General features: G+C 40.9%; 1 protein-coding gene across 11 annotated transcripts in view; it reads right to left on the bottom strand.

Moving 5' to 3' along the window:
* The window catches only part of LOC126379118 (protein diaphanous), a 65,181-nt gene that overhangs the window by 6,074 nt on the left and 41,605 nt on the right, over window positions 1–17,502 (bottom strand). For 9 of the 11 annotated variants that reach the window (XR_007568249.1, XR_007568254.1, XR_007568255.1 and 6 more), the window contains 12 exons: window positions 16,402–16,530; window positions 15,623–15,723; window positions 14,986–15,163; window positions 12,835–13,011; window positions 11,815–11,967; window positions 10,396–10,514; window positions 9,520–9,655; window positions 7,916–8,080; window positions 7,151–7,308; window positions 6,288–6,367; window positions 1,487–1,569; window positions 43–121 (listed from right to left, as the gene is read on the bottom strand). Coding sequence is in view for 2 of the 11 variants with exons in the window: in XM_050027732.1 (XP_049883689.1) it covers window positions 43–121; window positions 6,288–6,367; window positions 7,151–7,308; window positions 7,916–8,080; window positions 9,520–9,655; window positions 10,396–10,514; window positions 11,815–11,967; window positions 12,835–13,011; window positions 14,986–15,163; window positions 15,623–15,723; window positions 16,402–16,530 (1,475 nt within the window). In the remaining 9 variants the exon portion in view is untranslated. The remainder of the gene's footprint in view (window positions 1–42; window positions 122–1,486; window positions 1,570–6,287; window positions 6,368–7,150; window positions 7,309–7,915; window positions 8,081–9,519; window positions 9,656–10,395; window positions 10,515–11,814; window positions 11,968–12,834; window positions 13,012–14,985; window positions 15,164–15,622; window positions 15,724–16,401; window positions 16,531–17,502) is intronic. The other 2 variants (XM_050027732.1, XM_050027733.1) reach the window with 1 other exon arrangement.

Here is a 17,502-nt window from a genome sequence, read left to right as displayed (position 1 = left end):
ATTCTTTGACGCTATAAAATTTATGGTAATTACGATACTTACTTGGTGAGTTCTCGTGTGGTGAGCGGCCCAGTGAGTCCAGACCGCGACCGCGACCGGCTCAGCTGCGCTCGCCGTTCAGCTGTGGACATCACGACGATGTGAGAACAAGAAGTAATGTATTTTATAACACTAGGTTTCTTTTTCAAGCAAGCACCTTTTTGTAAAATCACGTTTTCATCTTTCAACAAAACCTCGATTTCTTTTTATTAATTTGAATCCGGGTAAAAACTGTGTTCTACAAATAATACTAAAAAAAATCTATTAATATATACAGGGTGCTAGTGACATCGTAACGAATACTCAGGGGGATGATTCAGACCATGATTCTAAGTTGATATCAAGTAGAATTTTCCGTCGCAAAATTCATGATTTTTTTTAGTTTTTTGTTTTAATATTTTCAATTCTATTGCGATGGAAAAATCCACTTAATATTAACTCAGAATAATGAGCTGAATCATTCCTCAAAGTTTTCGTTACGATGTCACTAACAACCTGTAAATATGTTTATATACATCATAATATATTTGGGGCAGAAGGCAAGAAGGAAACCACCGCTCTATGTTTCCCTAAAAATAGCATGGACAGGAATGCTACACCGACAAGAGCGTGGCTCTTAAATTAGTATATTATAGGTACATAGACAAATAATATAAATACAGAGGAGAAAATAATTACGAATTACAGTATATATACAGGGTGTTAGTAACACCGTAACGAAAAACATTTTAGAATCTCTACTTGATTTTACTGAAAGCGATGGTTGGAGTTTTTCTTATCGGAAATGTTTAATTAACATTTTGAGTTTTTGTCTTGAGTTTGTTACTACACTACGTAAATAAGCAAACTACGTACGTGCTATGTCGTTCTACACTGACGATTTTAAATTTTGACATTGGGTTCTGTGCAGCATAAAGCACAATGTGCGACTGAAACCCACACAACATTGAAAAGAAACACAAAAATTTTCAAGAATTTTTCGACAAGAAATTCCACTTGAATCATCTTTGAATCACTTCTAAAGTTTTCGTTACGGTGTCACTAACACTCTGCATAGTTACAGGTTCGTTCATTCATTTTGCAATACACACAACATCAAAAGCTTATAAAAAAATAACTGAATTAAAAAATCAATATTTTCGTAAATAAATTGAAAAATAAAATAAAAAGCTACAACACCTAAAGCCCTGTGAAAGGTCATGTCAAACATAAGCGGAGCGGAGAGCGGAGCGAATTCTATTTAGCTTCGATATTACGGTCACGAGTACTAATATGTATACACTTTGCAACCATGTCACATTAACTTTTTTGGCAAATTAAACCGTAAGTCTCATTAAATGTCAAATATGATAGTGCGACAGGGTTCTGAAGTGGGTACATTGTAATGAAGTCATACTCCGCTCAACACTCCGCTATTCACGGCCTAGCGACATCGAAAGCGTGTAACTTGTCTGTAAATCTCTAGTCGAGCCGAGGAATCCCTCTTCATTTTCCATCGTCGACGGCCGCATTGCATGATCGATGGTGTATCTACGCCCAGTAACATAACATAGGTACGGTCACGAGCATTATTTTGGTACCATGTCACATTAACTTTTTTGACAAATTGAACTGTAAGTCTCACTAAATGTCAAATATGTTAGTGCGACAGAGTCCTAAAGTGGGTACATTATATTGCTCATGACTGTACTAATAAGCTAGTTTCGAAGTAGACAAATCAGTTACATTTTATTAAACGCCAAAACACGAAATTACTGTGGAATTTGTATGAAAAAGCACACTGTGACGTCAATTTAATCAATTAATTAAAAAAAAATTCGTCGTCATTGTGTTTTTTCTACACGCGTTCCCACAAATGCGTAAGTATTACCTATCTAAGTACTAGATACAAGCATGGTATAAGAAGACCAGTCGAGTCTGCATGATAACCGCGCCGTATTATATCGAGCGCTTCGACCAAAAAACGATACGAATGCTATCTACGAAGGGTTGTCGTGCAGACCCGGCTGATATGCTCAATCCTATGACAAGCCGCCATCGCTAGCCCATTGATGACGTAAGTGTTACCATTAAATTGGTATCTCCAACATTCCAAGGACGTTTTGTATTATTGAAAATTGAGTAAATTTTTGACTAATGTACTTAATTACTATTACTTGTCACATATATAAAAATCATTAAAACTGTAAAGTAAATCTTTTACTAAAAGTTCAAAATTTCCTTGAAAATATAAAAACATTGGTCGTGGGTAATTTATTTTTTACGAAATGGCAACGCAGAGCGGGATGACGTCAGCTGGGCTAACCTTGAAATGTTAGCTGTCACTTTTGAGCTTACCTGCGGGCTTAGCACCGTAAGCGCGCAACTCTTTCTCGCCTCGACATACGTCACCCGTCACTCTCTCACAGTACTGCACAGAAAGAGACAGATGATCTCTATCGCGGCGAGATAGAGTCGCGTGCTTACGGTGCTAAGTCCGCTGTTCTTCATATACCATGATTATATTTTTGTATTTCTATACAAATTCCATAGATTCGTTTGTGGAAACATCAACACTGAAACGCAGAAGAAACTGCCCCCCATGTAATCCTGGAATGCACGGGAGTGACAGCACAACGGGTAAAAATCCTCAATGGAATGGGGTCGCTCCGCGAAGCCTGTGAAAACCCCAGGAGGCTTCTGAGCTTCTGGAAGGAGATAGGTTGGCTTACGTAGTCAACGGTTACACGCATAATGGGCCATCTTAGAGTCTAAATGCGGAAAACAGAGCCCACTAACATAAACATAAACATCAACACTGAAATAATAGAAAATATAAAGAAAATTCTAGCGTGCTTTGTGGCTATATACATGGTGTTAGTGACATTGTAACGAATACTGAGTGCCATGATTCAGACCATGATTCTGACTTAGGGTGGTATTAATAAACTAATCTCAGCTTCGAGACTGCCCTCAAGATCATGTCAATGGTGCTAATTCCTGTAAATACCATCTAATTTTATTTTAGGTTATATCTGTCATTTTCTTATCCGCCGAAAAGGAAAGGGACGGGTAATCGACAAGCATAAAATTTATGGAACACACGTCAATTTTAAGCACAAATCTAAAACAACCGTCTAAAATTCGCCCGGGTTATTCATTTATTTACTCATTCTTCCTAAAATTAAGAGCTGTCAATCATCCGTCCCTTTCCTTTTCGGCGGATAAGAAAATGACAGGTATAACTTAAAGTAAAATTAAGAGATGTCTGCAGGAATCGGGGCCAATGTGACAGTTCTCATATAAAAACAGAGACTTGAGCATGATCTTTAGGGCAGTCTCAGCTGAGATTCGTTTATTAATACCACCCTTAATATCAAGTGGAATTTTTCGTCGCAAAATTCATGATTTATTTTTTAATTTTATAAAATTATTTTAAAATTGTATACTTTTGCGATGGCAAATTTCACTTGATATTAACTCAGAATAATGAGTTGAATCATCCCTCTCAGTATTCGTTACGATGTCACTTATAGTTAGACCCCGTACAAGTACATACAGGTAGCCATACAAGTACGTATGGGTGTTAGTGACACCGTAACAAATACTGAAGGAAATGATTCAGACCATGATTCTGAGTTGATATCAAGTGAAATTTCCTGTCGGGAAATTCATGAGAATTCTAGTGTTTTTTTCAATTATTTTCAGTTCCATACTTTTGCGACGGAAAATATAATAATAATAATATCTTTATTTTTGTACCATTAAAGCCTTAAATCATCATCATCAGCCCATTAACGTCCCCACTGCTGGGGCACGGGCCTTCCCTATGGATGGATAGGGAGATCGGGCCTTAAACCATCACGCGGGCCCAGTGCGGATTGATGGTTATTAACGACTGCTAATGCAGCCGGGACCAACGGCTTAACGTGCCTTCCGAAGCACGGAGGAGCTCGAGATGAAAACTCTTTTTTTGTGGTCACCCATCCTATGACCGGCCTTTGCGAAAGTTGCTTTACTTCAACAATCGCAGACCGAGCGCGTTAACCGCTGCGCCACCGAGCTCCTCAAAGCCTTAAATATATGACAATATTTGTTACATTTATAAATATGTGGTTACAGGCTGTGACATAATTGCTATGAGTCGGCTGTTATCCCTAAAAGTTTTAAAACTGAGCTAAGGATACCAGCTACCAATTCAAATTCAATCAATTGATATCAACTCAAAATTATAGTCTGAAAAGTTTTCGTTACGATGTCACTAACACCCTGTATACAGGGTGGCCCAAAAGTTCAGGTTCAAAATGAAAAATTAGATAGAGAATTTTGGTCGAATTCTCACTTTGACTTCGGATAACTTTTTTTATACTTGATTTGACTTTTATTTATCTTTGATTGAGCGGTACACAGCCTTAGGCATAGTTGTGAAGTAAAATAAAATAATTATTAAGAAAGGGATAGCGACAAAATGATTGATTTCTGAAGTAAGGTAGAAAATCTAGAAAAAGGTACAAAATGGGTCATATCTCCTAAACCGTAAATAATTGCTGAACATACATGGGGGTGTTTCTGGTAGCTAATGAGCCCCTCTATCTAATTTTTCATTTTGAACCTGAACTTCTGAGCCACCCTGTATATATCTAAGGTCCGTGCCACACCACATACCTTCTATGCGGTGGAGTATCGCATGAACAAGTCCCTCTTCATCCTCCTCTAAGTAAGTGCATGTGATACAATACAAAAAAAAGAAACTAATCAACAATTCTCTTGACAAATCAAATGTCTGAACGTTTTCTATTGTACATGTCGTGGCCAGATCATAGAATTGATCATTTCATGATGTGCTCGATCATTTCATGAAATGGTCATATTTCATGAAATAGAATATCATTCGTTGGCCACATCATGATGTAGGTTGGCCAGATCAGTGAACACGAAACGTTTAACGATATGAGCAACTAAATGCATGATTACTTCATGATATGGCCAAACGTTGGGAATCATATCGTAAAATTAGTAACATTATCCACCGGTAGTGGCGCTGGTGTCGATTATATTTAAAACTTGATTGATATTATAATCGATGAATCAATGTTATTGTTCAATTTTCCATAACGAATAGGTACATAATTTAGAACATAAGAAATTAATCGACTATTCGCATTTTTATTACACCTCATAGCATAGACACCGCCTACATTAACGATATGGCCAAACGTTGATTGATATATCATTAAACGTTGACGTTTCAACGATATGGTCAACTTAAGTTGGCCATTTCATGAAATATGACATCATGAAATGATCAATTTTACGATCTGGCCACGACATACATACTGGGTGTTAGTGACATCGTAACGAATACTGAGGGGGTTGATTCAGACCATGATTCTGAGTTAAAATCAAGTGGAATTTTCTGTCGCAAAATTCATGATTTTTTTTAATTTTTTTAAATTATTTTCAATTCTATACTTTTGCGATGGAAAATTCCACTTGATATTAACTCAGAATAATCAGATGAATCATCCCTCTCAGTATTCGTTACGATGACACTTACACCCCGTACAAGTACATACGGTAGCCATATAAGTAGGTATGGGTGTTAGTGACACCGTAACGAATACTGAGGGGGATGGTTCAGACCATGATTCTGAGTTGATATCAAGTGGAATTTCGTGTCAAAAAATTCATGAAAATTTTTCTTTTGTTTTTAATTATTGTTTTCGTTACGATGTCACTAACACCCTGTATACCGCTGCGTACGAATGTATAGCTAAGTTAGCGTCAAGTTTTCGTACGCGCTTTATTTACGGTATCAATGAATTTTCTACTTAGGAAGTGACAAAATGTAAAGTTTGCTTCTGTATGATCTAATTAGAAATGTATAATCGTCCTAAAGCACCAGCCGTGGTAACCCAGTTGGTAGAACACTTGCCTCTCACTTTGAGGTCGCAGGTTCGAATCCAGCACAGGCCTAAAGCAACGATTGTCGAATTTGTTTTCGAATTCATGTTTGGATCACGTGCTCAACGGTGAAGGAAAACATCGCGAGGAAACCCACATTCCCGAGAAATGCATTTTCGGAGGTATGTGACCTAACCAGTATTGGACTGGTTTTCCCTTCGCGTTTTGGAAGGTCAGGCAGGCAGTCGCTGCTGTAAAAAACCGGACCTGTCAAATCTTCAGGTTCGGTAAGCGGACCCTGTGAGAAACGGGATATTACTAGGGACAGACAGATTCGTCCTGAAGCATAATATTGGTAGACTTACCTCCTGCCACCCGAGGGTTAGCTTTCTTCCTAGGCCGTTCTCTGCTGAACGCCGAACCGCTTTGTAACGCTTCCATTAAACTGAAATACAAAAAAAAAAGCAATTAATAAACTAAATATATTATTATTATTATTTTATTATGGTGCAAATTCCTGCAGACGACATCTAATTTTATTTTAAGTTATACTTGTCATTTTCTTATCCGCTGCAAAAGAAAGGGACGGGTAATCGACAGGCATGAAATTTATGGAACACACGTCATTTAAGCAGAAATCTAAAACAACCGTCTAAAAATTTTACATCGGCCAATAACCTAACAGAGTTAAGTATACAGCACGTCAAACGAATTGCATACCAGCGAGATGCTTATTTTATTCGCCCGGGTTATTCATTCGTTGCAAAATTAACTTGTTGACAATCATCCGTCCCTTTCCTTTTCGTACGTTTGAGGCCATAGAAGAAGATAGGATGTGGCGTGTGCCCCTTAGGACGTAATATACGATCCCGACGACCCGATTACTCCAGCCATAGAGGCAGCCAATCAGCTCGCGACACCAAACACTTCCCCGATACCGACGCCGCTGGCGTGGTCGACGAGGTGATTTCCCTCAATCGGCGCTTATCGCTATCGACCCACTAGGGTCGATTAAACCTTTCAAATATTTTTCCTCTCAGACGACGCCCTGAGCCGAGGTTCGCGCCCAACCAGGCACCCTCAGGCCTGTTGTCTTAAACGTTGTACCGGGTGAGAGCCTTCAGCGCTCCTCATTTGTCCGGCCAAGTAGTTAATGCCATCTGCGGCAAATCTACAATAAGTCACGTCAAAAAAAAGAATAAAAAGCCGTGTGCCCACGTGCGCCTACCTGTCCATGACGCCGTCCTGTGCGCGCTCCATGTCCACGAACTGCTTGTACCGGTGCTGGCGGTCGCGCCGCTCGCGCTCGGCGGCCGCGCGGGCCTCGCGGGCGCGGCGCGCGCGCTCCTCCGTCTCGCGCGCCACCACGTTCTCCTGGTGGGCCGCCTGGGGGGGCGTACGGTCACGAGTACTAATATGTATACACTTTGGTACCATGTCACATTAACTTTTTTGACAAATTGAACTGTAAGTCTAAATGTCAAATATGTTAGTGCGACAGAGTCCTAAAGTGGGTAAATTATATTGCTCATGACTGTACAGGGTATTAGTGACACCGTAACGGGCATTAAGAGGGGTGATGAGGTTGCCTGGAAGAGATTGCTACCTTAGCGATGAGGCCGCTTGTTGTACTATACAACTGATTACAATTGTTTATTTTTAATAGTTATTTTAACTGCTATAGAGTTTTTGTATTGTATGATTTAGACCATGATTCGGATGAAAATTTTCAGATTCATACTTCTATGACGAAATATCCATTTAAAATCCAAAAATTGACCTCTCGGAAGGTAGCTTTACTCGGCGGTCACCCGTCCAAAAAAATGACCTCTCGGAAGGTACCTTCACTTTCGGTCATCATCATCATCATCAGCCGTACGACGCCCACTGCTAGGCATAGGCCTCCCCCAAGGATCTCCACGACGATCGGTCACCCATCCAAAAATGACCTCTCGGAAGGTAGCTTTACTCGGCGGTCACCCATCCAACTTACCGCGAAGGCGTCCTTGAACGTCTTGATGTCCGAGAAGAACTCTTCAAGAGTATACTTGTGAGGGTCGAACACGTAGTACTCGGCCAGCTCCGAGTACAGAGCCTCCATCTTGCGGAACATCGAGTGTAACAAGTCGCTCTGTTCCCGCGCCTCCTTTGCGAACGACTGACGGATGGAATTAAGGAAATTCATTTTCGAATCATCTCCCTAGCATACATAACATAAACTGCCTATATACGTCCCACTGCTGGGCACAGGCCTCCCCTCAATCAACCGGAGGGGGTATGGAGCATACTCCACCACGCTGCTCCAGTGCGGGTTGGTGGAAGTGTTTTTACGGCTAATAGCCGGGACCAACGGCTTAACGTGCCCTCCGAAGCACGGAATCATCTTACTTTTTCGGACAATCAGGTGATTCAAGCCTGAAAAGTCCTTACCAAACAAAGGACAGTCTCACAAAGTGATTTCGACAATGTCCCCATCGGGAATCGAACCCGGACATCCAGATCGTGAGCCTAACGCTCTAACCACTGGACCACGGAGGCCCTAGCATTATTTATTATTTATTTATTTATAAAGGTACATACAACATTACAGTGTACACCAATGCGCTGTATGACGAGAAAAAAAAACAATATAAAAACTAATATAACACAAAATAAACAATGAATGAAAAAAGAAACAAAAAGAAAAATAAGACTAGACATTATCCCGTTTTTCACAGGGTCCGCTTACCTAACCAATCAGCAAATGAATAACCCGGGCGAATAAAATACGCAACCCGTTTGATGTGTGCTGTCAACTTAATTCTGTCGTGTTATTGGCCGATATAAAATTTTGGATGGGTTTTTCAATTTCTGCATAAAATTGACGTGTGTTCCATAAATATGCCTGTCGATTACCCGTCCCTTTCATTTTCGGCGGAAAAGAAAACGACAGGTATAACTTGAAATAAATTAGGCTTAGTAGTAAATTGGACATAAATATAATTAAGTGGGCACCATAGCTGATTAAGTACGGGAATACTTAAACACGGTCTCCGTGGTCCAGTGGTTGAGGGTTGTGCTCACGATCCGGAGGCCCCGGGTTCGAATCCCGGTGGGGACAAATCACAAAAATCACTTTGTGATCCCTAGTTTGGTTAGGACATTACAGGCTGATCACCTGATTGTCCAAAAGTAAGATGATCCGTGCTTCGGAAGGCACGTTAAGGCGTTGGTCCCGGTTACTACTTACTGATGTAAATACTTAGCCGTTACATGAGTCATGTCAGGGGCCTATGGCGGCTCAATAATAACCCTGACACCAGGGTTGATGGGGTTGGTAATCCACCTCATCAACCCACACGATAGAAGAGAAGACGGGAATACTTGTGTTTCAACCTATAATGTCCCTCTCCTGGAGATTATGTATGTAAGTTTCTTTTCAGAACATCTAGGGCCCCGTGACGAGGTTTTTCTTGCAGCTTCTTTTCCCCGGCTATACAGGTTGTGAGAAGCTGCAGTAGTTTAAGGCGGATGAGACGTTCGTTATGTAAAAAATGACGATTGAAAGTGTAACTATGTTATGGAGTCTGAATATGTGATCACTTTATGGAAGGATACATTCAAGGTCTCGTAAAACTTGTCGTCCGGGCACTGCGGTACCCGCGAGTTGTTGAGGTCCGTCTCCAGCGCTCGGATGTCGTTCTCCATTTTCTTCAGGGCCTTCTGGAGGTTCTCCATTGACACGCGGGCGGCTCTGTGTGGAGAAGAATAGAAATAGAAATACTCTATTTTATACTTTGGTTTTCAAATCGAATCAGGTGTTTTAACGCAATTTTTTTCTCTCTCACCCATACACACACGCACCCTCCCACACACACACACACACACACACACACACACACACACACACACACACACACACACACCGTCACACACACACACACACACCCTCATAGCGTCCCACATACACACAGACATTCACATAGAAAAACACACACGCACCCTCCCACACACACACACACACTCACCGTCACACACGCACACCCTCACCGCGTCACACATACACCTTCATACACACAGTCATTCACACCGTCACACACAGAAAAACACACGCGCACCCTCCCACACACACACACACACTCACATCGTCACACGTATGCTTCATACACACACTCACACCGTCACACACCCTCACGCCCACACACTCTCTCACACACATGCACCCGATAGTATCGTTTCAAAGCAATACTATGGATAATCGACGCTATCGATATCATCGATACATATGTATATACGGTCACGAGCATTAATATGTATACACTTTGGTACCATGTCACATTAACTTTTTTGACAAATTGAACTGCAAGTCTCACTAAATGTCGAATATGTTAGTGCGACAGAGTCCTAGAGTGGGTACATTATATTGGTCATGATTTCGATGAGTTTTTCGTTAGTTCCCACACCCACACGATAACAGAAGGGGTGGATGCTCACCTGTCGATGTGCGGCATCTCCTCCGCGAACGTGAGCACGTCGGGGAACTTGTTCTCTATGGTCTCCACCAGGTAGTGCAGCAGGGTCTGCTTGTTCTCCAGGTCTTTTGTCGCTGTCAACTGGAAAAGGGAGGGAAACAATTATTGTGACTTCATAGGAGATATTTTACGGCTCATCATGCGCATATGGATTATATAAAAATAAAATGTTTATTTTCAGATAATTACAAATCCATACATAACAAAAAAAATAAAATCCATGAATCCTACGCGAATAAATGATTTGATTTTTTTGATTTGATTTGAAAAAAAAAAAATGACATACACATAAATAATGACATATACATACTTACATCAGTAAGTAGTAAAAAAAAATGCTTAAGAATCCTAGGTTAGTACAGCGAAACAATATAAATAAGTATTATTAATTATATGGATTATACCCTCCGGTTGATTGAGGGGAGGCCTGTGCCCAGCAGTGGGACGTATATAGGCAGTTTATGTTATGTTATATTATTATGGATTATATTATATTGAGTATTTATTAAGGAGCTCGCTGGCGCAGTGGTAAACGCGCTCGGTCTGCGATTGTTGAAGTTAAGCAACTTCCGCAAAGGCCGGTCATAGGATGGGTGACCACAAAAAAAAAAAGGTTTTCATCTCGAGCTCCTCCGTGCTTCGGAAAGCACGTTAAGCCGTTGGTCCCGGCTGCATTAGCAGTCGTTAATAACCATCAATCCGCACTGGGCCAGCGTGATGGTTTAAGGCCCGATCTCCCTATCCATCCATAGGGAAGGCCCGTGCCCCAGCAGTGGGGACGTTAATGGGCTGGTGATGATGATGATGATGATGAGTATTTATTAATATATGTACGTATAGTATAGAGTATTTATTATATTAACTTTAATTAAAGCACATAATAACGGGTTCTTACCGCGTTTAAATGGGGATATGAGACTCCCGATATTTCGACACTGTTGCAAGTGCCATGATCACGGGATGACAGTCATCCCGTGATCATGGCACTTGCAACCCGTTATTATGTGCTTTAATTATGATAATAACCGCGTAAACTTAAAACAATGTATATATTAACTTTGGTTTTACTTATAGTTATTTATTTTTTGTTGCACCATCCCGCATCCAAGTTGTTTGTAAATGTTTGTTTCCTTTTGGCGCCTGTTTGCCTGGAAGAAATTGCTCTAGAGCAATAAGACCGCCCAAATTGTACTGTATAATTCATGTGTTATGGTCTGATTGTTGTTGAAATCTTAGTACTGTGCAATAAAGTATATTTGATTTGATTGATATTTTTTCTCCTTCAAAGTGCATACTGTTCTTCTCTCGTGTGGGTTATCCAACCAACCTCATCAACCCTGGTTGATGTTATACTACTTTCTATCTCTGTTCAGGAACTGACCTTGGTAAGAAAGCTGATCTCGAAGCCATAGGCGCCAGCATTGTTGGACCCCGTGTTCATGTAGTTACCAAGCAACAACAGCAGCTCCAGAATCTTCGCGAACTTCCCGCTTGATTTCACCTCCTCACACGCTGCTGTGCCGGATACTATGTCCTGGAGACAAGAATTGTGTTGACGATCTCTGGGCAGATCTTCGCTTTACACGGGACCAGGTCAAATTTTTACCGATGGAGCAGAGGTGTATAGTATACAGAGTGTTAGTGACATCGTAACGAATACTGAGGGGGATGATTCAGACCATAATTCTGAGTTAATATCAAGTGAATCTGGATCGTAAATAATCACGTGCTCAGCGGTGAAGGAAAACATCTTGAGGAAACCCAAATTCTCGAGAAATGCATTTTCAGAGGAATGTGACCTAACCTGTATTGGGCTGGTTTTCCCTTCGCGGGTTGAAAGGTCAGACAGGCAGTCGCTTCTGTAAAAACCGGACCTGTCAAATCTTCAGGTTAGGTAAGCGGATCCTGTGAAAAACGGGATAATGCTAGGGAGATTATTGCTTTGGACCCGTGCAGCAGCCTTACAGTGAGAGCCAAGCGTTCTTCGAACTGGTAAAAAGATAACTTGCAGCCACTATTGATGCGATGTCGTAAGCTGGATATGATAAACCTTATGGTGATAAGGGCCTATCGCCCATAACATTAGTCCATCATGTTAGGGGACTCAATCCCTCTGTCTGTTTTTACGACATGCCCGGGAAGACAAGCAGCTGAACGCGTTCTATGTTTTTTATTTGCTCCCAGTACGGTCACGAGCATTAATATGTATACACTTTGGTACCATATCACATTAACTTTTTTGTCAAATTGAACTGTATGTCTCACTAAATGTCAAATATGTAAGTGCGACAGAGTCCTAAATTGGGTACATTATATTGCTCATGACTGTACAGCATAGAAGCAACGTACACACTTACGGACATTATAACTAGGAATAGCTGTGAACGTGATGTGAACTGACCGGTTTGACCTCGGAGATGATCTCCGCGTAGTGTTCCCGGAAGGCGAGGCTGCGCAGGCGCGGCACGAGCCGCTTGACGTCGGCCACGGTGGCCGCGAACTGCTCCGCCTCCGTCAGCTCCGAGCTCTTGCACTTCAGCTCTGCGAGCCTCTTCAGCTGGTCCGCGGGGGGCAGGTACTGGGGGGTGAAGGGGGGGGGGGGAGAATAAACAACAGGCTAGTCTATATATTTGTATGTATTTTTGATTCTAAAGCACTTCTAATCGTGTGGGTTGTGAGGTGGAATACCAACCTCATCAACCCTGGCGGCAGGGTGATAACTGAGCCGCCAAAGGCCCTTGACATGGCTCATGTAACGACTACATACTTACATCAGTAAGTAGTAACCGGGACCAACGGCTTAACGTGCCTTCCGAAGCACGGATCATCTTACTTTCGGACAATCAGGTGATCAGCTTGTAATGTCCTAACCAAACTGGGGATCACAAAGAGATTTTTGTGTTATGTCCCCACCGGGATTCGAACCCGGGGCCTCCGGATCGTGAGCCCAACGCTCAACCACTGGACCACCGAGGCCGTTTATTCTAAAGCACTGGACTTCTATCTTATGCAGTCCTGGTATTGTAACTCCGACCAAGTAGTGAATGCCATCTGCGGCAAATCTATAATAAGTCACGTCAAAAAAAAAACATATCGTCACTGGAAAGGCAAAATTACATAAGCGCCAAAATATCCCAAAATAGTAGTCCATCTTATGATATCTATTGCTAGACATAGAAATTAAAAAAAAAATGTAAACTTACGTTGACGTCATCTAAATTGGATAATTGGGTAAAAAGTAATTATAAAAAACGATTAAAATACTTTAAACGGCTTTTTCTTGAAATGGCATTTTGGCGCTTACGTAATTTTGCATTTTCAGTGACGATATTGTAAAGTTATAAAATGCAAGTCTTTTAAATTAGTTTAAACTACTTTAATAAATTATTTATTTTATTTATAAAAAAGGTACACCAACAGCTTATATAATAAAACATTAAATAAAATAAAAGTTACATCAGGAATTAGACTGTTGCATAAGTCAATTATAGGTGCACATAACATTTGCAGTTAATTGCCATGGATGTTTTTTCTTATGCTTATAGACCGTCTGTGACCCATGATACCCTAGTATTTACAGCGGTGTAGGGAGCATACTCCATGCTAGTCATACATACACAATATTTCTGATAATTTTAATACCTATTCGAACTCAATTCAGGAAATTATATTCGCTTATAATATTAACATTAGACAATGGCCCCGATTCCTGCAGACACCGCCTAATTTTATTTTAAGTTATATTCGTCATTTTCATATCCGTCGAAAAGGAAAGGGACGGATGATTCACAGCTCTTAATTTTAGGAAGAATGAGTAAATGAATGAATAACCCGGGCGAATCAAAAAGGTACGTCCCTGGTATGCAATCCGTTTGACGTGCTGTCTACTTAACTGTATCGGGTTATTGACTGATGTAAAATTTTTAGACGGTTGGTTTAGATTTGTGCTTAAAATTGACGTGTGTTCCATAAATTTTATGCTTGTCGATTACCCGTCCCTTTCCTTTTCGGCGGATAAGAAAATGACAGATATAACTTAAAATAAAATTAGATGGTGTTTACAGGAATTAGCACCAGTAGTATTGTTTGTTTCTTTTTTTATTATTGTTATTATTGCTTTGTTTTTAAGAATCCTAAGTTTTGAAATGTACCTCATGTTCATATGTTTTATTGATGCATTGTTTGTGTAATGCAACAGGTAATGCACCTGGTACATTTAAGTTTTATTTATTTATTTATTTATTTAAAAAAGTACAACCACATCACACATATTGAGCTTATTCCATAACTTAACTAGGTATTCTGACTGATATGTGTAACAATAACGGTGTACATAGCACTCACAAGTTTTATGTATTTTGTAAAATAGATGCCGCAACAAACATTCCGTACAAGCTTCGTAACATTTGGCTACGCTGAGCACACATGTCTTGGGCTGGGATCTAGTTCAAAACATTCTTTTTTTGTACCTATTTTCAGTTTGTAATCCCAACCTGTTTTGTGAGCCAAATAAATAAAAAAAAAAAATAAAAAAAAATAGTGGTGTGTATACCTGTATGAGTAGATCTAGCACGTTGGCCGTGAGCACGGTGGTGTCACACCGCAGCACGCAGGTGCGGATGTGCTCGTATGAGAGGTGCTTCAGCGAGCCGCCCAGCAGGATCGACAGGTTCTGCGCAGCCTTGCTGTCCAGCACCTTCAGGTCTTTCACCTTCTTCAGTGTGTGGACCCTGGAGTGATGGCATCGAATGAATGAAATACCAACAACAGCAAACGATGTAATGGCCAAAGCTGGATTCCGGCTTCAGCGCTCCACCTTCAGCTTTAGTTGTAAGACTTGATCGTTAACTCAAAGCATAGAATAAGGAGGTCCTACGTATAGAACGGCAACTCTCCACTCCCCACCAGCGGCTGAGCTAGGTTTACCTCACCCCCTCGGTCTTACTTTAGTCTTCAATAGTACGGGCGTCAGACGGACAGTCTCACAAAGTGATTTCGACAATGTCCCCATCGGGAATCGAACCCGGACCTCCAGATCGTGAGCCTGACGCTCTAACCACTAGACCACGGCGGCTGTTACTAGACCAGGACCGATCATTCTAATCTTCACTACACTATTATCTATAGCTGTATCTAAATTTATGCACAACAAAAATCATTATCTCTTTCTAAAAAAATTGCAACCGTACTTGTCGACGTTATCTTCATTCTTCTTGGCGACGGGTTTGCTGGAGAACTTCTGCGCGAGACCGTTCAATATGTCCGGCGAAGCCAGCTTGTCTTCTTGTACCTGGTACGCAAGAGAAAAACAATATAAAAGCGAAAGAAAAAAGAGAAGAAGAAACTTGATTTTGGACATTTTTATGGATTATGGATCTACCTACTGCACTCCAATCTCATCAGTCTTCCCGTGATCATGGCACTTGCAACAGTGTCGAAATATCGGGAGTCTCATATGATTGATTATCACGTGCTCAGCGGTGAAGGAACACATCGTGAGGAAACCCACATTCCCGAGAAATGGATTCTCGGGTATGTGACCTAACCTGTATTGGGTTAGTTTTTCCTTCGCGGGTCGGAAGGTCAGACAGTCAGTCGCTTCTGTAAAACCCGGACCTGTCAAATCTTTAGGTAAGGTAAGCGGACCCCGGATCCTTGGGGGAGGCCTATGCCCAGCAGTGGGCGTCGTACGGCTGATGATGATGAAGCGGACCCCGTGAAAAAACGAGATAACGCTACGGAGATGATGACTGATACTTACATACAAATTGATAAACTACGTACAGACGGCAACTCTCCACTCCCCACCAGTATTTGAGCTAGGTTTACCTCACCCCTCTCGGTCTTACTTTAGTCTTCAATCGTATGGCGTCAGACGTCACACACACGCGCGTGTACGATAACGTCAATGTGTAGTGTCTGTGTAAAACGAGGTTGTTTGTATGAAGTGTCTGGAGTGTGACAGTACCTTAACCCAAAAAGCCTTTTCAGACATCTTCTGGGGGATGATTGTCTTCCAGTTGGCTCGTTTCAATGGTCCCTCCACCTCCCACTTCTTCTTGGGCTTAAGACCGTGTGGCAAGACGTCTGGTTGAGGCTGTGAATAAACAAGTTAAATACTAGGGTTAGCAGAGGAAGACCTAGAAGGACTTACATTGACCAAATCACTTTTGAAAACGGCCACTGTGGTCCACTTGTTGAGCGTTGGGCTCACGATCCGGAGGTCCCGGGTTCGAATCCCGATGGGGACATATCACAAAAATCACTTTGTGATCCCTAGTTTGGTTAGGATATTACAGGCTGATCACCTGATTGTCCGAAAGTAAGATGATTCGTGCTTCGGAAGGCACGTTAAGCCGTTGGTCCCGGTTACTACTTACTGATGTAAGTAAGTAGTCGTTACATGAGCCATGTCAGGGGCTTTTGGCGGCTCGATAATAACCCTGACACCAGGGTTGCTGTTGTTGGTAGTCCATCTTACTTTCGGCATGGGTTCTCATCGCGAACATTAGGAAACGTTGTTCAAAAAAAATTCAATAGATGACGCTAATAGTACCGATTTGTAATTAAAGTTTCTTTAAAAGCCAATAATCGATAAATAGGCACTAAAATTATGTTTTATAATTTAAAAGTTATACTCCAACCAAAAGTTAATCAAAGATATTGGCATTTAATGGAGATTTTTATATTTTTAAATTTAGTGGTTACTCTAGCGGATTTACGTCGGAACTACGTCGAGTATGGAGCTTGTTAAGGGGTTGAACGATCTAGTTTTAATCAACGCCATCTATAACTGTGTGTAAGAAGGTCGCTTAAAGTTGCGCCATCTATCGTTAATTATTGCAACATCGATCTAGCTTTGCCACAGATAATAAAATATTACGTTTTTAAAAGTTTGTGTTTATTTGCAAAATACATTTTTATTGAATTTATTAAATGTTTAGTTGTAATTCCGTTGTAATAATTATGGGAGATACAATATCAAATTTTAAAAATAATATAACCACCTATAGATATCATTAGAAACTAAATTTTAGAACAAAAAAAACGCAACTTTCAAATAACGTAT

The sequence above is a fragment of the Pectinophora gossypiella genome, chromosome 28 (assembly GCF_024362695.1).
Source record: "Pectinophora gossypiella chromosome 28, ilPecGoss1.1, whole genome shotgun sequence".
Lineage (NCBI taxonomy): Eukaryota > Metazoa > Arthropoda > Insecta > Lepidoptera > Gelechiidae > Pectinophora > Pectinophora gossypiella.
The sequence above is the reverse complement of the archived record's forward strand: the minus strand, read 5'-3'. Positions and strand labels throughout refer to the sequence as shown.